Genomic DNA, 24,309 nt, shown 5'->3' with positions numbered 1-24,309 from the left:
CAAGTCAAGACGTTCTTCATCTTAAATAAATTAACTCAACAAAAATTGAAAAAAAAAAAATCATAAAATATTTATTCCTGTTTTGTTCTCATTACTTTAAAAATATGCTGGTTTCTAAGTCAATATCACAATTTCATGGCCTCTGATGAATTTTTTTCAATTTAAAATGATTTCCTCGTATAGTTTTCCTCTGTTACTCGATTTCAATTAGACTAGATATTATCACTTACTCGCGTGATACAGTTTTTTTACCCATGAAAAGTTTTTAGTCGTGAGAAAAAGTTCACTGTTAACACTCGTTGCATAAGTAATTACTTATTCATTACATCGATTATTCGAACTTTTCCGATTACCTATATCTTTTTTGTTTGTTTCAGACTATAAATGGAATCTAAATCAAGATTTCTCATCCTTCCTACAAGATAAAAGTAAGTAGCTTTTCTATCTACAAATTTATTGAACTGTTGTTGCCTTAATCTTGATTATATTCAATTTCCAACAAATTATTTTGTGCTTTGATGAAATTGTTTGAATTTCGCCTCGGCTATATCTATGTACTACGAAAAATTATTTGGCTCTCATTCTCTCTGGTTCGATTTCTACTAGAATTGCGCAGATTATCACTGTATATAGTCCATTCAATTCAATAATGGCATGAAGTCTACATACGAAGGAAAATGTCGTAGCCGAAATTCCAAAAAATCCCTTCACTACATACACATTCACAACATACAAAACATGTATGATTCTTTTTCGAAATCTTATGAAATCGATATTTTTTTAAATGCTGAAGAATATGAGAATAGCAGATGAAAGTAAAATCGAAAACAATTAAAACCAATTCTTAATACTAATGAAAATATACGCATAATCAGAATAAGTACGACGGCTGCATAGCAAAGGGTTGACAACATAAAATTCAACAATTTTTTGCTTTTTGTGTACATTTCCGTTCCGATGCCGATACATTTGTCATCTGAGGTTGGCAATCCGTGACGTTGTGCAATTGCTAAAATGAATATATGTACTAAATTTCTTAATTCCTTATAAATTTTGACTTTCATTCGGTTAAAATGACCTGATCTCTTATTTACTTTGTGTTATGAAATGATAAAAAAATTGCTCATACCTCATGTGTGAGACGTGGGTCTACATTTGCAAAGTAATGATAAGAAATTTATTCAAGATACCAAGTCCTTTCCTGAATATCTCCTTATCGTCACTGTACGTAGGAAGACATTTGATAAGGTCTATTCTGGAAGAAAGGAACCTCACGATAAATATGTCATCTGAGAGGAAACGGAAGAGCTTATCTCTCAAACTGATTGTCTGATGACTTGAATATGCAGGGCCCAATCAAGGATTATTAAATAATATTGGAAGAGTAAGATGTTAGGTATTGGATTCAAATCATCATGCTCTAAACAAAGACTAAAACTATCATGAATACTCCTCCCTAGATAACATCGCCTTCAGGAATTTAAAATTGAACATTTAGAGTCTAAGTAGAAACCCCTGAATATATTGTAACTGGCAGCAAAAAAAAAATACTACTAATGTCACACTATTGTTCGTTATTCCCTCTTTCAACGGAAAATTTCTCTTCACATGCCAAAAAAATTCGAAAAAATTGCGTAACGCCATTGTTTATTCTATTTGGTCATATTGAAAAATAAGAATATTCAATATTTCCATAATTACAGTTCTCTAGATATATTTTTTATCACTAATAAATCCGTATCCACTACCATTCTTCTCCTTGGTTTCTGATAGCGGAGAATTCTGTTATTAGGACAGCAGAAATTTTCTGAAGTATGCGTCTTCATTCCTCCATTCAATAAGTTTGAGTTCGATTCACAAAGGTTGAAGTAACTACATTCTTATCCACTGAATGTTCACTGCAAGTGAATAAGTGCTGATTCCACAATGAACTAAATATTTCATTTTGGTAATTTGACTTAACAATGTTTAATGCCTTTTTATATTCTTTTGAGATAGAGCAATACAAAAAATTATCAACTTCAAACAACAAAGAATGTGTAGATGTAATGTCCGTATTAGCAGAGGAAATGTAAACGGGGCATCATAAATTTCAATGAATGATACAAGAGCACAGATAGCACTTCTGGTTGAATGGCTACGTCAACAAACAAAACTGCCGCATTTGGAGTGAAGCTAATCCTCAAGTGTATGTCGAAACACCGTTACATCCAGAAAAACTGACTGTTTGGTGCGCTTTATGGGCTGGTGGAATCATTGGTCCGTACTTCTTCAAAAACGATGATGACCAGAACGTTACAGTCAATGGTGATCAGTATAGAGCCATGATTACTAACTTTTTCATTCCTGAATTGAACAACCATGATGTCCTATAGCTGTGGTTCCAACAAGACGGCGCAACATATCACACAGCTCGTGCCACAATCGATTTATTGAAAGACACGTTTGTTGACCGCCTAATTTCACGTTTTGGACCTGTGAATTGGCCTCCAAGATCTTGTGATTTAACACCCCTAGACTACTATCTGTGTAGATATGTAAAGTCATTGGTCTATGCGGATAAGCCACAAACCCTTGACAATTTGGAAGACAACATTCGCCGTGTTATTGCCGATATACGGCGACAAATGTTGAAAAAGGTAATCGAAAATTGGACGTCGAGGTTGGATATCCGAGCCAGCCGTGGCGGTCATATGCCAGAAATCATATTTAAAATGTAATGCCACAAGGTTATCTTGCGGAAAAATAAAATTCATTTCAATCGAATAATCCATCGTTGTTTTATTGCAATTTAAAGTTCTACAGCTCTAAAAAAACACCCTCTATATCTGATAGCACTGGTTACCAATGGAAAGGTGTAGATCTCATAGTTCCACTGATAATTCTCATAGAATTTTATATAACCACTATGATGCTTTCATTATGTAATTTCTTTAAAATTTTATCGGTTTGTCTGCACAAGCAAATGTTTGAAATCAAAGAGATATGAGTTCCCAGGTAGACACGGCCTACAGCATGCTGTATTTCATCCAAATCGAGTCGAAAGGTAATAGATAAATGAATTATAAATTTGTGGTCGAATTGTGACAGAACCGCGTACACGAGCATCCCTCCGCAAAGTCGACTGATTAACGGTTGAGATATCCTGCTGCGATGCATAAAACATGTCCACGATAATGAGCAAATCTCCATTAAAAAGATTAGCCAACAATACGAAATCAGCCAGCGTTCTACTCTCCGAGATAACAATGACGGACGAGCCACAGCATCTCTTTCCTGTTTATAATTTGCGATTTCTTGCCATTGTTCAATGGCTCCTATTCTGTACAAACAATTTTTTAAGTCCTACTTACAATATCCTGGACAATAATGCCTCCATCCTACCGTGCATCCTGTCCGCGCAACAGGAAATTTACATCTCTTACCTCAGATTTAAATTCCATTCCATGATGACATGATATTAAGTCCCTGCCTCTTTTATCTTTTCATCTCCGGCTTCGAGTGGGGCCCGTACGGAACTATTATTAGTTTTTTATGTGCATGTACATTAGCAATTCTTCTAATGCTCTCTGATTCGTGGATATCCAAGGACCCTATCATGGCGAAATGGAAATTTGTAGCGGATGACAGGAACTATCCTCAAGCGGTTTTCCAGAGTCATCTGTAAGTTAACGAAGTAACGTTTCATTCCAATTATATATTACTCATCGGAAAAACGAGGCAATTTTATACAATAGTTTATCGTTTTCTCTACCTCAAATAATATTCCAACAAAAAATAACAAAAACGAAAATAGACATAAGTTGAGACTATTATTACTAAATGAAATATTCAAGGACTTGTAGCTTCTAAACTAAGTAGATCAATGCTTTGCTAACAGCTCACTGGATCAATGATAAAAATTTAATTTGAATTCAAAGTCTTCATCAGAATTGAATAGGTTGATCAGCGCTAATCTCAGTTTTCAAATTTGGTACAAATCTCCCAAAAAAAACAGAAACAAACGTCTTTTATTCAAGTTCAAGACGATTTAGTGTCAAAAGTCGAGAAAAACAGAAATCCACTATTAAAATCTAATATAAATTTCATTTGGACTCAAATTCATTGAGAGATCTATACAGGATGTTTCCAAATTAGACGTGAAACTAGAAGGATTATTGAGAACCGAAAATCAACAGTTTCCGAGATATTTATTCATTATTTATTTATTTAAATTAACGTGTCTCGACAGCTATGGTCATTGACACAAGATCACATTGAAAGTAATTAATATTACATCAAAAAAGATTTAAATAATAGAGTACAGTTCATTATCTTTGAGAAATCGTATGGTTGCTTCGATCTGGGTGGGTGAACTTAGTACATCATGCAGGTGCTCGTAGATACCATATCCGAGATATTTGAGTTCTTGTGTTTTTAAAAAAATTTCTCACCTAACTTCATTTTTCGTCAATTTTTTCTACGTTTACCTAGTTTGATTTAAATGTTGGATTATTTTCATCAGAAATGGATATGATATGTATGAAAAAAGCAAAACTATGCTGTATTAGATTATAAATTAAATAAGTATGATTTAATAATTGGTATATGAAGGAAATTTCTAATATGAATTTGCCGACAACTTTTGAATTCTACAATTTATGTATGACAAAATTATTCTAGAAACATGCCAAAGACCTTCTTTATTTCCTTAAAAAATTTTCGTTAGAATGCAGGCAATAGTTTTGTTTCAGCAGATTCTGTTTTGAAAGGAGAGAGAAGCAAAGAACGGAAAGTAATGAATTGAAATTTTTTTATTTCAATTGAACTGAAAATTTCAGTAGAAAATTTATTCATAATTTATGTTTGAAATGACCCCCATCATTCCTTATATAAGCACGTGCCTTCTTTCTTATTTCTTCAGTTGTTACTTTCCTCCTGAAATTCATTATCAATCTTCTCGCTGCTTCGTCTATTCTAACGGTGTTAGATCTAGACTTCTCGCTGGTAATCAAATTTGGTCAACGTAGAAAAAATTGATGAAAAATGAAGTGAGGTGAGAAACCTTTTAAAAATAACAAGAACTTAAATATCTCATAAAATGTTTTTTTTGGTTATCTCTAAATATGGCTCAAACGACAACAAATGAGTTAAACTAACACGTTCTCCAAGGTTCACGTCTAATTTGGAAAACCCTGTAAAAAAAAACAAACAACTTTGATTTGACGACGTCACAAAGAGCAGAATAACTAACGGGAAAATCGAAAATACACAGAAACTTTAGAAGAGGTAAGGCGTTTTACGGTTTCTCGCATTATAAATAACGAAAAAACATAAGAAATTTCATTCTTCTGAATTATATTCTTGAAATATCTCTGGTATCGAGATATTAAAAATCACGAATTTAAGATTCTGACTGAATAAAGGTAACATGTTAACATCTTGAATTGTTTAACGAAGTTCAAATTCAGATGGTAAAAAAATTCTTCAATGTTAGGAAAAAATGGTATAGATACCTAACAATCAGAAAAATCCTTTGGATTTGCTAATATACTGGTATCTTCCGGTACATGCAATCTCTTCCATTCCATCCCTCCTCTTTGCAGTTTTCTGAACGGAACATCTAGCAGTTCGATCCTCTCCAATTGTTTCATTGTTCGTAATAATAAACAGGATTTATAGTTGTTGGTTGTAAGGTTTATAACCTTTCGTTTTGATAGATGGCATTCTGTCGGTGTCGACTGTTTAGCTCGCTTCCAATGTCACCTCATCTTCCTCAGTCGCTGGACCAGAAATCAGAATGTATGTTTTGATTAGCTCTCTGTATTGTGCGTCAGGAATCGAAGTTGATTCTGGAGCCCGATGGACGATGTGTTCAGGATCGTAGTTGGCTGAATTGGCTTAGAACATCAACGAAGGGTTGCTACGATATTTAAACATATTTTTTGCTTGGTAGTTGCGCCGATACTCATACTACTCAAGTAGTAGTTTTTCAACATCAAAGTCAAGTCAAGTATTTATTTATCAAGTAATAATAATAATAATATGTATAGTGTCGTACTATTAGCGTAGTGCGTGGAAAAATCCAAGATGAACCGATAGCTCTCTCCAATGGACAGGAGATAGAAGCAATGAAATCGGACGATCTTTATAAATACCTAGGAATGAAACAAAACCGACGAATAAACCATCAAAGAATGAAGGAAGACTTAACAACTGAGTTCATTAGGAGAATCAACAAAATTTTGAAAACAAACCTCAACAGCAAGAACATGACGAGAGCTATCAATACATTTGCATGTTCAATTCTTACATACTCTTTCGGTATCATTCCATGGACCAAAACAGATATGGAAAACCTGCAACGCAAAATGAGAACCTTGATGACGAAAGCACACAAGCACCATCCGAAAAGTAGCATTGAGAGGACGACACTGCCGAGGAATAAAGGAGGCAGAGGTCTGCTAGACATCATGGAACTTGCCCATGGTCAAATTGAATGCCTACGAACATCCTTCAAAGACAAATCAGGCACGTCAGAGATCTACAAAGTACTGTGTGAAGCAGACGAATCAACACCTTTACAACTGCACAAGGAGCAATTGTCATACAACCACCAGACAATCCAAGAAAAACTGCAAAGATGGAGAGAAAAGCCCCTACATGGACGACATTTCAACGAGGTGAACCAGGATCATGTCGACACTGAAGCGTCGAACTATTGGCTCACATCAGGTGCGATGTATCCAGAAACGGAAGGATTTCTTTTAGCCATCCAAGATCAAGTGATCTCAACAAAAAATTACTGTAAACATATCATAAAGGATCGAACTATTACTGACGATCGATGCCGTTATGGTTGTCCAACGAATGAGACAATCCAACATATCACGGGAGGATGTCAAATGTTTGCAGGAAATGAATATAAAGAGAGACACGATGCAGTAGGAAAGATACTACACCAAGAAATGGCAACTAAATTAACACTAATTAATTCTGAAAAAGTGCCATACTACAAGTACCGACCGGAAACCATCCTGGAAAACGAACGCTATAAACTGTACTGGGATCGTACAGTTTTGACTGATAAAACAGTCCCTCACAACAGGCCAGATATATTGCTAGTTGATAAACAACAAAAGGCAGCAATACTCATCGACGTAGCAATACCTAATAACAACAACATGCGTCAAAAAGAGGTCGAAAAAATTTCAAAATATAGGGACCTCGAATTTCAGATAAAGCGCCAGTGGGGAATGATATCAACGAGAACTATTCCAATTATCATCTCAACAACAGGAATAGTACCCAAAAATCTCAAGAGAAATATCAAGCAACTAGGACTTAGTGAGTATATATGTAATATAATGCAAAAAGCTGTTCTTTTAGGTACTGCAAGGACGGTGAGAAAATTCCTAGGAAGCGAAGGACAGGTCCAAGGATCGCGTGTAAGAAGACCAGAAGTTCGACGAGAACCAGGGGGACCACAAGGACCGGACACGACCGAGCTCAGCCCTTCTGATATTTTAAATATCTGGGATTGAGTGAATGTTCCTCTTAGCGAGGAGTGAGAAGCCGACGGCGAGGAAAAATCCTACGCGTATAGGCAAAAGTCGAAATAATAATAATCATATCAAGCAACTTGATTTTCAGCAGTTTTATTGTGTAGTGTCACATCTATAAAAAAAAATGATGAAATGAGAAGCAACCTTGTAAGAACAATTTTATTTATTAAACTTATTGCATGAAAAAACCGAAAATATCAACTTCTTTGAAATAGAAACATAAATGAAATCGCTATAAATCATAACAAAATATAAAAGAATAAAGTTTCTTAATATTGAGCTGAAGATGCTGGCGTTGATAAAAATATTAGAAGAAATATATGCCGTGCGATGCGTGCATATCAAGCTCAAATAATATCGAGTAGCTTGATATCAAGTCAAGCAATAAATATCTAAAATCAAGTCAAGTCAAGCTGAAGTATATAATTTTTCACGGGCTTGATTTTTAAGTCAAGTAGTTGGTTAAAATGACAAGCTACATGGCTTGTTAAATCCCTATCAATTTATGACAAGGAGTATTATCAAAATATGAAACTCGTTCTTATCTATTTTTCACACAGAAACAAAATCCCGTTACAGACTCAACTTTCGGCACTATTGATTTATTAAGTGGCGTATTAGGTATACGCATGTTATTGACATTTCTCCCTGAATCCACCTCTGACTACCTACAACAGAGATCTTCGATCAGCGTTGGCACACGGAGCATTGCCCATTCTGGTCATTACCAACTAATTTTAAATTTTTTTTTCACCTGATACGATCGTTTGCTTTTATTCGCATACCACGAGAGAGCGTGACGGCTTTTTCTGATTCGCTGTGAGTACAAATCGTCGCAGCCAATGGAAAACTACCGGATGTTTAAAGGTGTGTTCAGAAATGTCTTCCCTTCCACACTAACAAGCTCGTTGTAGATTGGAGAAGATTGTCGGTATTTGCATCTGGGAGTAGAAGCACTCTCATAATACAATAATGAACAATTTGGGATGTTTTTAGGTGTAGTATTACCTATTTTCTTTGATAGTAATGTCAAAAAATCTCATAAATTTCCTTTACTAAAAAAATTTTGCTTTTCTTGGTTGTATGGTTTGTTTTCTATTTTTTATCAATGACGTCCAATTACTCTCTAGGAACTTGTAATAATCTGATTTAATGAATCATTGATTCTAATTTTTTTTTGAATGATCATTACTCATAGGTATACTAAATATACACAGTTCATGAAAACATCACATAAGAATGCATTGCATGTACCTAAATTCTTCAACAAAAAAAATATAGTCATGGTCCCTTGAAACTAATTTTTGAATGCATATCTTTATCGAAGAGTTCTTTTTCTTCTTTGAGACCTTAAAAGCCAAGTTATTTTTGTTGTTTTATTTTTTACCAGTGAGAATAGAATGTCAATATTAAAAATGAGATTAGATGACAAAGGAAAATTTGAACGGTGGATTGATGAAATTCATCATTCAGTTCTGCGATTCTTACCTAGTTTCTTGAATGTTGAATTTAAGAATTAGATTTTCAACGAACTAATAGCATCGAGAGGAATAAAAAAACACTGATATGTAAATACCACACAATGATTTATCATTTTCTACTACTCGAAAAATACTTCGAATCCGAAGATCATTAAATAAAAAATAAATTTTGAAAAAAAAGCCGTAGCATGTTAGGTAGGAAGACAATAAGGCTAAACGAGTGCTATGGGGGAACTTATTTGGTGATGCTGAAGATATCAGCAATTGAGCTAGAATCTTGCGGTAGAAATAATTCATTCAGTACATCGATAACAATATTGATTCGAAATTTCATGATTCTACGTAATCAATTTCAGTAAATATAATTAATTTTTTCAAATTTTGAGTCCTTGATGTTTTGCCAAAAAATTAATGAAATAGATTAACTTGGAGGATCATTGCGGTATCACAACTAATTTTCCTCCCAATTTTCTTACGAATTACTCTTTTCATTTACGACAAAAGGTCTACGTACTGACGAATATTGTTATATTCTAATCTTTTCAAAACGTGAACTGTGAAATATTTATAGGGATTGATTTTTTCTTTTTCTGACCTATTGCTAAGGTTTATCATTTGTAATAATAAACCACATCTTCTCACAATCTTCCCAGCAACAATAGCCACAGCTGACATCTCCTGAAAAATAAAATTGTGCATTATTGAATTAAATATTCCTACAATATTGGTTACCTATTGATGTCTTACCTTCCAAATACCTCCAGATTGAACACCACCACTCACCAGTGTTGTTTATTCTCCACTTACACAATTTTAATACACTCCACAAAAAGAACAGCCACTCTAAAGAAAATCGAGGGTTTCTGAAGATCACGTAATGCATCATCATCAGGCCCTCCAGATGACAACTGGATCCATACAAGCCTCCGATAAAACCCCATAACAAACCTCCATGTGTGGCGTGATTCAAGTCCTTCGAATTAAACCGCCTTCTGGCAAGATAATTCGAGAGTACCATCCCACAATAGGTATCGATGTCCACTTTTTGATCGATTAGATCGCAGATATCCGATATTCGCCTCGTTTTATCCATTGTGTAGTGACACTCATCGATTTGGAATAAGACGTTTCTGGGTTTGCATCTGCCGGACCGCAAAACAAACGCTTTGGGTTCCGCAAATGGCACATATGCATATAATATCGTGTTACGTATTATCTTTCGTCCTGTCGGTGATGAAGAAGACGAATTCGAGATCAGTTTGCGGTCAAGTGATCTCTTTGAATCGGCTCCTCGAGAATGGTTGTTGTTTGATCTCGGATTTTGGCGTACACCTTGAAGGCTTTGTGTTGTCTCGTCCGTTTGTGGCGCTACGCTGGGAAGGACCGACTCAAGGCGGCGCTTGTCTTTTATATTTAGGTATTCTTTAGAAAGGTGGCTCCTAAGACCTGTGTGTTTATTTTTCACTTATTCGACACAATATTGATAGGGACTTAAATTATCGATAAATTATGACTCTTTTTATATAATTCTCTATCAATGAAAACACTAGGATAAGAAGAAATAATTTTGACATAATGTTAGTATATAAATTATACTCAAGTAGTCAAGTATTACATTGATGATAAAAATTTGCTAAGTTAAAATTGAATGCGAAAAATGTCCTGAGACATAGAGATATCTTTAATGCCGAATATATCCCTACTATGAACAATCCTTTTGAACGTGCTACAAAAGAATCAACTCTCGTGATTTTTTACTTGATCAAAATTGAGTTTGAGAATGACGAAAAATTGTAAATTGGCTCTTCTCTTTATATTGAATGAATAATTTATTTTTAAGCGCATAGTAATAAGTTTCGAGCGGGAATGGTCTTAAACAATTATTTATTTCTGATTAGGTTTCAGATTGCGTTGATTACAGATATTCCGTAAATATGGTCGTCAAAACTAAATTGTCCTGCCAATTTAGAAATTTAGAATTTAGATGAAATATTGCATCCATATGTAAAAAAAACAATTTCAGATTTCGTGCAAAATTTTATGTTGCTCGCGTCGTCGAAACAATATGTATATGATGCAAGCAGAATATTGAAAAAAAAAATATTTCAATGACAAAAAGTTCGACCGAGTTAAAATTTTGCGTTAAGATCCACGGATCGTTTCAAAATTTAGTAACAAGATTTCATGGTGGTATTTTTCAGGTCAAAATAATACTTTTTTCCATACATGTATCCACAAATGCTTCGTTAGCGGATTGCAGAGCGTTAAAATTCCAAGATTTTTTTAGTTTTTCTTCAAAGCTCCTTAGTTTTCTCAGTATCAATAGCTTGGTCAGTGTTCTCCTTTTTTTTTGTTGATGTTCATGCAAATGCTGTGTTTCAAAGGATATCTCATCTCGAGCATAAACTTTTCTTATTTTTTATATTGCTCAACTTTTTTTGAATCCATTTTGATTCAGCATAATGGTCTAACTTTAAAATTTCGGATGAAAGTTCTCATTGATTTGCAATTATTTTGAAATTATGAATAGATAATAATATGAATTGTCAAATAGGTATCTTAAAGCTTGTCAACTACATTTGGCATCTTAAAACTCACCTCAGCATTCTCATAGAAATTTCTAAGTTTCTCATACATTTTTCTAATATTATCTGAACAACAGCTACAGAAAACACAAAAATTTTCTTTTCAATTATCTTATTCGACAAATTTGCTCTATAGAATAGACTTTATAACCCTTAAGCCATATATATGCTTGTTGCGAACAATGAAACATTACTTATTTTCGTTTTCACCTCAGTTGGAAGGCACCATAGGGGAACTTGTTAGCTGGTTTGCGTGTCAAATTCGTAAACCCATGTTTCATTATGAATTTTAATGCGCTTTATGAACGAGGAATCGGAAATGAAAGAATTCCACAGGTAAAATATAAATTAATTGATGGAGATATTTAATTATAGATCAGACTTCAACATCATCAGAATTTCATTGCTGAGAAACAAACCACACAAGTAACCTTCTGAAAGCACAATTTATCTCTATTCAAAGAGTTCTGCAATTCTATTCTTCTGTCCTCCATCTTACAAAGTTTCCTTCAGAAATAATATGAAATTATGACATGATTTCATATAAAAGTACCTCGTTGAACCTTCCAAATTGCTGAATTCCAAGATGAAACCTTCAAACTGGACGAATGTGTAATCTGTCTGTATTGTATTATAAAAAATTCTCTATTACTCTAACCCTTTTCGCAATGTAACAATTATAATAACAGAAGCGTGCCCTTTTCAATCTCAAGAAAATCTCATTTACGACTCCAACCTAAATTACTTCGAGAAGAATGTACAAATAAGGAGTCAGAACACCTGGAGGTAACTCCCCAACATCAAACCAGAGAAAAAAAAATAGAAAATTAATACTCGTAAAGTATGTCGTCGAAGTGATTATCCGTTTGTTTATAAGAAACGCTTTAAAGTGGGCGCAAGGGGTGAGGTGGTACATCTGCCATCTAGTAGGGTAACCCTCGAAAAGACATTACCACCTGGCTGCTGGCCACGGTAGGCAAACAGAGCACAGATGTCTGTCGGTGGTCTTTAGGCATATGCCACCACTAATGTGACTTCTTATCGTTCATGTATGCGGTATGGGTCTATTTGCAAGCTCGCTCATCAGGGAATTGCACGATCCAGTGCATTTTCAGTTAGACGCCGTTGAAATAACGAAGATAGTGAGCTACAGCACGATAATTTGTTGTGCATGACATTACAACTTTTGGAAAGTTATTTAAGTTTCAGGACATCAAATTGATATAGAATCAGCTCAAAAAACCTCGACACCAAAACAGCTCAAGTGTTATTGAACAAGGTTCCTCAAAAAAGCAATAGCTTCAGTTCTAAGAAGATTTTAAATAACTCCTTAGAACTAAAGCTATTGCATTTTTGAGGAACCTTGTTTAATAACACTTGAGGTGTTAAAATAATAAACGGTTTGCATGTACATATTTACCGTCACAATTTTTTTTTTTTGCCTTTTGTTATTTAACTGATACTGTCATTGTTTCCTCAAAAAATTTTATCTATTCACAAACTATCTCAAGAGGCTTCATTTAAATCTTTTAAAAATTTCAAAATTTGCCCAAAACAAAACTGACCTACGTTGACGAGTTGAAAAAAATTGATTTCATTAAACTTATATTTCTTTCGAAAACATTATGTTTCTTGTTTTCTTACAAATGTCTCAAGTTAATCAAAAGTAATAAACGAAAATTATATAAACTCAATAGTTCAAACGAAGTTCTCTGGATCAGGTGAGAGATAATTCCATTCAGAATTCCGAATCTCCGCCCGGTGTAATAACTTGAACACTTCGAACGCAAATTAACATAATAATCAATTAGCAACATTGCACTGATTTCAAAGCTAATTAATGCCGATAATTAATTCATTGATGAGGTTATGGCTGTGTATATTGCAGCGGTAGTAATCAAGGTCAATTTCCATCAAATTGGTTCTTGTCTTTCCAGGGTTCCCTAGGGATTTTGGGATTTGTATTGAACAGGTGTGAATTGACTATTCCTGACATAATCGATATCGTGAAGATTCAACCAAGAGCAGCGATAGTACTTGATAAACAACTCGAGAAAGAAGATATTCATGTTGAAATTAATGAAACTGTATTAAAACATTGAAATTAAAAAACAAAAAAGTTTATTTTTTCGAATGAAGAAACCTTCATTATAAAATAAACACTGTATCCGTAAAGTATGGAACAAATTCATTTTCAGCTAAACAGACCATTTTGAGAAATAATCCTGAAACACGTCGATTTTTTATTTTAGTCTAAAAATATAACAAACTACAAGGTGTTACATTCAAACCAATTGCCGCTAGACAATACGTATTTGTGATAATATTGTTAATTTAACTAATAAGGAATGTTACGCGTTACTTTAGGAGCACACACAAAACTATTGTATTTTTGTCCACCCTAATCCAATTGGAATCAACATGTGATACATTTTTGGAATCAGCTCGGCTAGAGTGATCGGAAAATTGAGACAAAATGGGGGTGTTCCGTTTAAAAAAAAATGACGGTGACGTCATTACTCGAAAGTACTCAACCCTGTATATTAGAATATTATTTTAAAATACGGTAAATTAAAATAAAAAATCGACGTGTTTCAGGATTATTTCTTAAAATGGTCTGTAGCCAAAAATGAAATTTTTCCATACTTTACGGACACAGTGTATACCATTTCAATGAGAATTTGAATGTGAATCACTTTCCTCGAGCTTCGCTATCTGACTACAAAGACACCTTAGAAAAAATCATGAATTTTATTCCATTGGAGTAAAATCTATTTCAAACTTCAAAATCGTATGAAAAAAGTAATTGGTAAATCTATGCCCATTTTTACTCGGATATAATATTTCATCTTCTTGAACGATATAAATGCGCAGTTATGAAAAAATTCGATATTCATGGGTGGTGGTTGCGAATACTGGAGATGAGAGGAAACCAAAGAAAATTAATAACAGAATTTTCATCCCGAAATAATGTTTTAATTTTCGTTAGTCAATACCCTTGCAAACATTACATATGAGCCCTCTATTTATAAATGCAAAGTGCAGCTTTTATCATGTTCCAGAGCGTATATTCATTATTCAAAATGAACTCGGTTTTAAAACGTCCAGGACTATACATAGGCTGAAATGTACGAATTTGATATTGTTCGAGATAATTCTAGGAGTAGCCATTTGAATTAAATTACTAATAAGTATTTATTCACCGAAAACTATGGTTGAATATATTTAAATATATAGTTTTTATAGCCCATCAACTCAAAATTAAATTGAAAGTTACAGGGCTTTTATAGCGCGTAAAAAATTGAATCGGGACAACTGTAAATAATATAGATGAACATCATTTTTAACATTTTTCGATTAATTTCGGAATTTGAAAACTTATTTCATTTGGAGATGATTTCTTTGAAAAACTTCATATTTTCGAATTCAAGATGATAAAAAAAGATCTAGAGATGCTTCTTATTCCTAGATACGGGGTTTTGAAGTTTTTCTTAAAAACTGACTGCTTATTTATAACTGTAAAAACGGTCGATATATTCGAATATAAAATTTGGTGGGTATTAACAGGAAGTAATTGGTGATTGCGCATTTCTTGATATACAAATGAGACATTCTTTTCTTCATCATTATCCGTTTTTTTTTGGAAATAATGGTAAGCCACTGGGAAATTTCGGGCTAGGGTTAGGTTAGGTAAGATTTCATAGCATAGAGTAATAAACATAGAGGAAGTATTCGCAATTTTTACATGTCCTCAACATGGTTGGATTACATTGTCGGATTGTGATATATTTTCAAATCCACAATTTTACTTTATCATTATGAATGTATATTATATTGAATGAAATATATTTATTTGAGTGATTCCCGATTATATATGTGATTTCAAATATTTGGAATCCGATAATTTTCCTAATTGTCCAAATTAATAATGAGCAGAATATTCATTATTTTCTGTATCTACCTGACAACTTTTGCTCTCCTAGTGTCATCGGTTGTTTCACGTCGTTTGGCGCGCTTGAAGTTTTCTGAATTTCTGATATTTTTAGGTATTGATTTCAATATATTTTGAGTTAATATGAAACGTTGATTCCCTATGGGACATGATAAGTACGATCTTTGTGGAGAAACTCGCGAATTGAGTGAAATATCGTATCATTTATGTTTTCATTTCCGCGCGCTTCATGTCAAATTTGATAGTTCATGTTGGGGACAAAATTTAATTACTGAAAATGCTCCCTCTATTTATGTTTATTACTCAGAGGTTAATAGACATAAATAAGAAATTTATACTATGTATGTCCATGAATTACATTTGAATGTGAGGTCATTTCAATGTTTGAATTAAAACAGTCTAATTTTTTAGGAAATTTAAACATATTTTATTCTCTATGATAATTAATTCTCTGTTTTCTCAACACTGTCATCTAGTTTATCATCTGACTCGGCGGAAAGCCTTCATTTTATATCTAATATTATCATTCGATCGGGACTAGCCACTAAAAATTGGCAAATTCCAGAAAAAACGCGTCCTCTTCACTCTCAGTCTGAAGCTCACAACACCTCCAACCTAGAACTTTTAAACGAAAAACCGTAGAAAAAGTATGTGAGGATCATCCTCCGCAAACAATTCCACCTACTATTTTCCTACCAGTTGGCTAATTACAACCACAAACGGGAACTTCCTCATCGGAAGAAGCATCACAGGAACAAAAATATCTCACGTTGTGACCAACGGCGTAAATCCTGATGATATCACTGTCTTTTGGACCGCATCGCCAGCGGATATCCTCGCGTCGCAGCAGGTCTAGCTCTGCGTCCTTTGAAACGCAAATTGAAGATAGTGATTAACCATCTCCACTACTTCGGCTTTATTGTTCGCGAGGGCCACAGCCACTGTTAATTAAAAATGTTGGAAGGTACTTGTGTAAAATGTCCTCGTTATAGGAGGGGGGGTGGGATGCAAAACGTCTCTTTAATTATGTTATCTATTGGACGGACCGAACTGAACACCTGGATCATTTCACATGTTCAATTCGGACGAATGAGCCTTCGCCAATTTCTATTATCGTTGGATTTCGTTATTCGGAAAATTCTCTCAGTTTTTGTCTATCGACAAGCTTCTATTTCCCATGATGAGAAAAACATAATGAGCGTCACCTCAATTAAAAAGGTTCACCATAGTTTATCGCAAAATAAATTGAAAACACAACTCTTAGGTGGTACCCTCAAAGCATATTCCATTCACAAGATATTTAATTAAATTTGGCATAGATATTCCAATTTGAAGTTTTCACCATGTGGGATGCTAATTTTCATAGCAAATATTCAGGGTAATATTTTTTTTTAACAGTGTTCTTTCTTCCAGAACTTCTTTTTGGTAGACTACTGGTAGTTTCGAAAAATGTAAAAAGAAACTTTGGCTCAGTTTTACACTTTTCGGTTTCTTATAGTTTTGTCGTATCTACTACTACCGATTTCGAGAGAAATTTCAAACAGTTCTCTGGTAATCCTCAGGAAAATCCAAATTATTATAAAGACCCGAAAACCGCGAGAAAAATCGAAGGTTTGAAACTTTCCTGGGGGCCTCGAGACGATTTCGAGAGGGGTCTAATTCTTGTCATTCTTGCTCTAGGATGCCCCGTTTAGAATGTGATTTTGTATACATCAGTAACTGGATTTTTATCGGAAGAGGTTTATTATATGAAGATAAGTCCAGTAAGTAAGCTGTGATGAATAAATTAGTTATAAGTTTTATGTAACCAATCTGTGGCAAATATTGATTGAAAAAGATTCGATGAACTGGTATAATCATAACAAAAAAGTAGAACTACAAGAAACACCCTGTGTCTCGAAAACAAAGCGTTTGTAGGACTTTGTTTATAGGACTTCTTTTTTCCTAAAATTATGAAAGAAATTTCTCATTTTCTGTTGTCCCCTCAATTTAGGAACTGTATCTCTCGATTTTGCGTGGCTCGAAGCAATGATGTGCTTATATGTATCCAATCGCTAATGTTCTTCCTTTACCATCTATTTCAAGCTCTATTTCTGACTTCAGTATTTCGTACTTTGAACCATGACATGAAATGCGAAACCAATTTTTGAGTTAAAATATTGATATTTACTATACGAATCGGATAAAGGCATCATTACTATATGAGTGTGTAAGTTGCAAATGGGTGCGTAGCATGAGTTATGAAAGCACACGTATAAGTAATGATGCATTATCACACATGTATAGTACAACGTTTTATGTACGACTGCCTTTAATCAACATAACTTTGTAATTTACTTTATTCGTGAAACTGAACTGAAAATGTCATAGTTGATATCAATTGCCTTGAGATCATCGAAATACATTGACAACCACTTGACGTCTATCATGTTTGATTGTAAACAATGCCTTTCAAGTAAAATTTTCGGCTGGTATTTGATGTGTTTGGTAGAAATTAGTGATTCAGAAACCTTCCATCCCATATAGAAGAAGCAGTGCCGGTTATTGGTTCATTTATTGTCTGAATTCTTCTCCTAAGAAAATGCGTTACGTAATGATATTTGAGTTGTATAATGAGTTTCATTACGTAACGCAAATGCAGCAAATTCAGTGGTCTAATACCTTCAACATGAAGCAGTCGTAGATAAAGTTTTTTTCATATCAAAATTAACAAACTAGTACAAAAGATCCTGTACCTTTGGAAGCTATGTCGAAGTTGCAATTGCCATACAAGGCCGAGCGCACACTCCCTTAGAAAAACTCCACAATGCGATCAGCAAAAGTTCCGCCCTCCTTACTCGAGCCGAAAAAAACCGAATTGATTAAGAGAATGCCGCGAACTGAGAAAGGTACTTCAGTCTATAACTCCGCATCCAGCCAACTTTCCAGATCCCAGGGAGAGTATAAATTGAATTTGTTCAAGACTCCAATTGCTTCCTTAACTCACCCCATAATTGTATCTCTCCACGGAAATGATTAATCCGATTCAATGCATAACAATTCAAAACTCTCTTATCGGGCAATTTATCGTCAATCGGACATCGTTTAATTAAGGACCGGTGGAAGTTTAAGATTTGTTTCGCCAGTTCGAGGACTGGCGGACCTTCCTTGAGGATCGTCGCCAATTTCCGCAAATTAAACTTTGGTACATGGTGGGGTCCCCCGATGGAGGGGACTGGGAGTTGGTCTGCACCGAAAAATCTAGACTCGAGATTATTTTTTCTGTTTTAGGCTTAATAACAGTGGCGACTTGACCAAATAAATTCTGATAATTACACGTATTAATCGAAATTATGGAATATTTATTGATCCATCTCATCATTAATTTGACATCATACGGTACGGCACTGGGTATCTATTTCAAAATATCTATTTTCAATCTCACAACTCTTGTATATTCACCTCCCTTCCTCTTTAAGAAGTAAACGGTTCGAGGCATGCCTCAAGTGCACTATTCGGGTTAATCCGGGTAGCAGGAAATCGGGTTAGTTTTCGCTTTGTTGTGATTTCAAAAATAATGATTTGGAGGTAGATTTTGTTGTGTCTCGGCCGTCTCGTGTAAGTTTGTCTCCGTATTCGTTCGATTATTTTTCATTATTAATAAAATTATCATACTATAAAAAATTTCATCACTAATAATTTAAATTACTGAATCCAAAAACTAATCCTCTTCATACTATGGCTATATTGACAAATTTGTTCTTACTTTCTATTTCAAAAAACCTTTGGTATTAATGCCCCAATATATAATATTTGAGCATTGCTCTAGGTATGAAAATCGATATTATGTACCTTTCTAGCAAGAACCAACATAGAGGTGTAGAGCATTCTTACCAGGTCATCTATCAAACTTTTTAGAATTTGTCGTTTTTTTTCTATCAGTTTCCGCATCTTTTCCCCAGAATTTTTTTTTTGTGGACTACTCAGAGAAAAATATTGGAGGAAACTTTGGTTCATTGCTACATCTTTTTGGTTTCTTGTATTTTATCGTTTCTGTTACCGATTACGAGAAAAAATTTCAAACAATTCTAAATCCTCTGGAAAATCCATAATATTATGAAGATCCAGTTAATAAGCTGTGATGAATAAATTATAAGTTTTGATTACTTATTTACCGAATCTGTAGAGAAAATTAATTTAGATTCGATAAACTGGTATAATCCTCACAAAAAAAATAATATTGAAAGACTTACAAAAAACACCCTGTAACTCGAAAAGAAAGCTTTTGCGGGCATATGTTTATAGGACTTTTTTTAATTATCCAAGAAATCTGTCATATTCCTTTGCACCGCCAATTTAGGAACAATAAGGTAATAAAAATTAAAGAACTGGCATTTTAATTTAAAAGAGATAACCAATATTCCTATGATTCTCCAACAAAGCTAAATAACTTATATAAAAGCAAACCAAAATTGGAAATATATTGGCAAGAAGATTTATATGATGACATGAAAAATTAATTGTATTTTTCTTGATATAATGGATTTTCCTTTAAATTATTTCAAGGTTCTCCTCTTTCGACACTCCTTTCCAATTTCTTCTGCCATGATATCATCCGAGAAAATATGAACTCCCTTTACATTTTGCAATTTGCAGACGACACAACTCTGGTATCCCATGCAAAAACATTAAAAACTTGCACACGGAAGCTTCAAGAACTCCTTGATGAACTCTCCAACTGGTTCCGGAAATGGAGAATGAAGATTAATCCAGACAAGTCGCAGTTTATAATTTTCGACCACAAAATCTCTCCTGCATCACCAACTTTAAAGATTAATGGAAAAAGCATAAAACCTGTACCTGCAATCAAATACCTTGGAATGAACATTGATTGTAAATTGAACTTCAACCTACACACCAAGTTGATGAAGAGAAAAACAATATCAAGAGCCAAATATTTTTCCAAATTAGTTTACAGAAAGCAAGGCATTAACATCAAAAGTGCATCAATAATATATAAAACAATCTGTAGACCTTTATTAGAATACGCACACCCAGTGTTTGCCAACTGCAAGCCTCCAGCAATTAAAAATCTCACAGTAGCAGAAACCACCGCATTGAGAACCATAACCCGAATGAGACATCCTAGAAATCCACTTCATAATCCTCCAAACAGTCTACTTTATCTGAATACCAGAATAGAACCTATTGAGATAAGAATGAGCAGACTGAATAAGGCATTCTATAATAGGTTAGTGCAGTTGGATGAAGTGATTTCTCAATACCAGGAAGATAGAAGGAATACATCTAAGAGAAAACATCCAGAACTCCCACTTATAGCAAAGATCAAAAGTTTGATATGAAAAAATGAAATAATAATAACCTTTTACCTTAAACAAATTCAATGTACCAAAAATTGTTAAAATACAGGCTGAAGGACCCTTGGTCGATGGCCAGTTGCATATGCAATAAAGTACTGTTATTATTATTTTTTTATTTCAAGAAAATATTTTTCAAATTTTGGCGAATGAACACTATCTGAAATTTAGGATTCGAATGGTTTCTCCTCCATTCGACTTTAAAATTAACTGTGGCAATTTGAGTGATTGAAATAATAACTTCCTCAAATTTGTAACATTTGAGTGTCAAGGCCGATGCATCATTAATCTACTGAAACCGCGACATAAAACTTCTAGTATTTCTATAAGAATTAATTCCTTCCCTCAGTTCTGACTAAAACATATTAGAAGTAGTAAGCGAGTAGAAAAATATTTCCTGATAAACCCATCACCTTGGCCGTTTGTTCGACCACCATAATTGCGGGTTCTGCGCCCGGTAGAAAATTAGATCTATATCAATCATGCGTGTGTCTAAGCCTTAACGGGGAATAAACAAAAGAAACGTACACGACTGGAAATGTCCGCTAATCCTAGGTTCATGAAAAAAGCTCTTTGTGAAAGGCTGGTAATGACGGTCTGTCTCTGACACTAGGTAAACGACACCTACGCCTGGTTATGATAAATCAGTCGCCGACGACTTGTCTCCGAGCACGCAATCGCTAAAAAATTCTTCCGTGCGACGTCCGAATGATTTTCTAAATTATTGAAACAATTATAATAACATTAAAGCGGTTGCCCCATAAATATATAATGCACCCCGGAGCAGGATCTGAGGGCGTATTGGGGCATAAACTGCATTAAATAAGTCACGCTTTTTTTGTAAAACTTGTCACGGAACGATATAGAATCAATTATTAATAATGAAAACGGACGCAGCGATGGGCTGACAGAGATTACAGGGTCTCGCGTGATAATTAAAGCTAAAATGTGTGTGGAAATTCGCTGGGGGCAGCAGTGTCCCATCCAATTTGGTGCTCAATCTGTAATGAGGGGCGAATCCCAGGTTGGAAAGGTCCGTGACGTCATTTTGGCAATTTTTTATTCGCGGCTCTAAACATCATAGGTGCTCTGCATATTTGGCTCCATTTATAACGAAGTAGAGTACTAAATCCTCGTTGAAAGGGGCAAATGTAAAATAACTGTTTGCAAGGCAACTAATTCCTAATTATAATATAATTCATTGTTTTCTAAAAATTCAATTTTTCTATACCTCATTATGTAAAACTTTGTAAGTTACGAAAGCATAGTAATCTTCCATTCCAGTTCTACCAAAACCTGTTCCTTTTTTAACTTTTCGTGTAATTCACAGTATCCATAACAAGCTTTGATTTATGATGGTTGTGATTAAGATTTCTAAAACTCTGGTGTTCTTACTTACTCTTGAAAAACCTTAAGATTAAAGTGGCGACTATTCAAGGCACCAGCCTTCTTGGATTTCAATGGTTTTGATCCCTTTTCACTCGAATTCCGCAACGTTTTCTATAGCACTCACGTTGACTTACTGTCAATGTAGTTTTTTGAGGTTAAATCAATAATAACAACAAAATCAACGACTTTTGACAAAACAAAAGAAAATTTTAAAATGATGCCGTTGATTGGTTAATCCTTTGTATAGCGCCACCTTGAGGAAGAAAACGGAAAAGGGATCCATTCTGAGCCGAGTCGCCAGAATTATCTCAAACAAAATCTTATAAGAGAATACACCAGTATTTTAGACTCCTTAGTTGTGATCATTCTGAACTGTTGATTTCATATAGACAATGTTCCAAATAGTTTTCGTTAAAAAATGCAGAATTTGAAATAATTCATTTTCCTGTTTGAATTAAAAGTAGGTCCACTAATGAAAATACCATTTGATATGACAACTAGAATTTTGTCAATGGTTACTTCAACAACATGCACAAAATAAAGATTCATTATTTTTGTCATCTAGTGAGTCTTGTTCCACTAAAGACGATATCAACAATAATCATAATGAACATGTATGGGCACTGCAAAATTCATAAGCCATTAGAGAACAAGATGATTACAAGCATAGTTTTGGTGTCAACGTTTAGGTGGGGATCTCAACAATGATTTGAAGCCAGTAGATGTCAAGAATTTTCTATCAAATGCAGATTTGTATGATCATTTTTTAATCATTTTTGACTTCATTGATGATCCATACCTTTTCAAATTGAGACCTAACAAATTCAAATTGTAAAAAATCAATTTCAAATTGGAACGAAACACGTTCAAATGTGATAAATTCATTTCTTATTCTAATTCATTATTTCACTTTTTGTGTCCGTGAAGAATATTCCATAATATAATTTTGAAAATAAATACTCTGGATCTTTCATTATGATATATTTGATTGATATAGCATTTTTTCGAATTAAACTTTGGTATAGATTCGATCGCTACTACCTTTCGACATGAAAAGATACGTGAATTTCATATGAAAAATCAAATTTAATAGCAATAAATGTCATTCCAATTAAAATTGCAAAGGTATAGCGATCAATATTGTTGGAAATATGTGGGAGCGACATAATAATTCGCCACCACATAGTGGAAGATCAGTAGCTAATATCTAAACGAGAATGTTCAGAATGAGTGCATCTGTCAAAGTTTGACATAGAGCTTGTAAAACACCCTTTATAAAAGTATGATTATCATATATAGTTAGCAAATTAAGTTTCGGTTACCTTTTCATTTATATCACACAAAACACAATCTTGTCAACATCATTAGGTACCTATAGTTGAATCGGATATCTTAGGATAAACGAGCAGTTAGCCAGCTGCTCTACTTTGCCAACAGATCTTCATGGTTCATATAGGTAAACAAAGCCATTAGATCAGTTGTCTGTACTATGTTATTACCCATCAATTTAAAATTGTTTTGAAGGTTTTTTCTATTTATTTTATTTTTGATCTAAATTAATGGAATAATTCCATAAATATGTGAAACAGAGATATTCCCGCACGATTTTGTCCTACAAGGTATGGAAGAATAAACGGATTTGCTATCGAATTAGAAAAATAATCATCAACAACCAGTTGATTGAATGTAGGTATTTCCGGCGGACATCAAACATCGGAAATTTTTCCTAGATTACACGTCTCCCTGGAGAAATCTGGGAGGTGGTAAACGCTCATATGACGGTGTGCGCTATGGGAACGACACGCAAGCTGAATCTGGGTGTATTGTGGCCGCTACTTAGCTACTTCCGTCAAGTAGCTCATTTCCGCCACCTAACTTCCGTTGTTTTCTTAGTGCACGAGGTTGGAGGCGGTCGTCGCGGCGGCGACAGGTGTGACTTCATTTGTCCGTAAATGCTTGGCGTGCTCAGAGACTACTTACTTGGAATTAGTGGCGGTTACT

General features: G+C 34.3%; 2 protein-coding genes across 3 annotated transcripts in view; both read left to right on the top strand.

Annotated features, from left to right (window-relative positions):
* LOC123671723 (homeobox protein prospero-like) overlaps positions 1-24,309 on the top strand; it is a 107,497-nt gene that overhangs the window by 14,958 nt on the left and 68,230 nt on the right. For both annotated transcript variants that reach the window (XM_045605717.1, XM_045605718.1), the window contains exon 2: positions 378-428. The gene's annotated coding sequence lies outside the window, so the exon portion shown is untranslated. The remainder of the gene's footprint in view (positions 1-377; positions 429-24,309) is intronic.
* Positions 1-24,309, top strand: part of LOC123681898 — an 88,227-nt gene that overhangs the window by 49,381 nt on the left and 14,537 nt on the right. Inside the window, exon 2 of the mRNA XM_045620288.1 lies at positions 20,198-20,792. Within this exon, the coding sequence (XP_045476244.1) occupies positions 20,198-20,792 (595 nt within the window). The remainder of the gene's footprint in view (positions 1-20,197; positions 20,793-24,309) is intronic.

Source organism: Harmonia axyridis, chromosome 1 (genome assembly GCF_914767665.1).
Source record: "Harmonia axyridis chromosome 1, icHarAxyr1.1, whole genome shotgun sequence".
NCBI lineage: Eukaryota > Metazoa > Arthropoda > Insecta > Coleoptera > Coccinellidae > Harmonia > Harmonia axyridis.
This window is presented reverse-complemented; position numbering and strand designations above follow the sequence as displayed.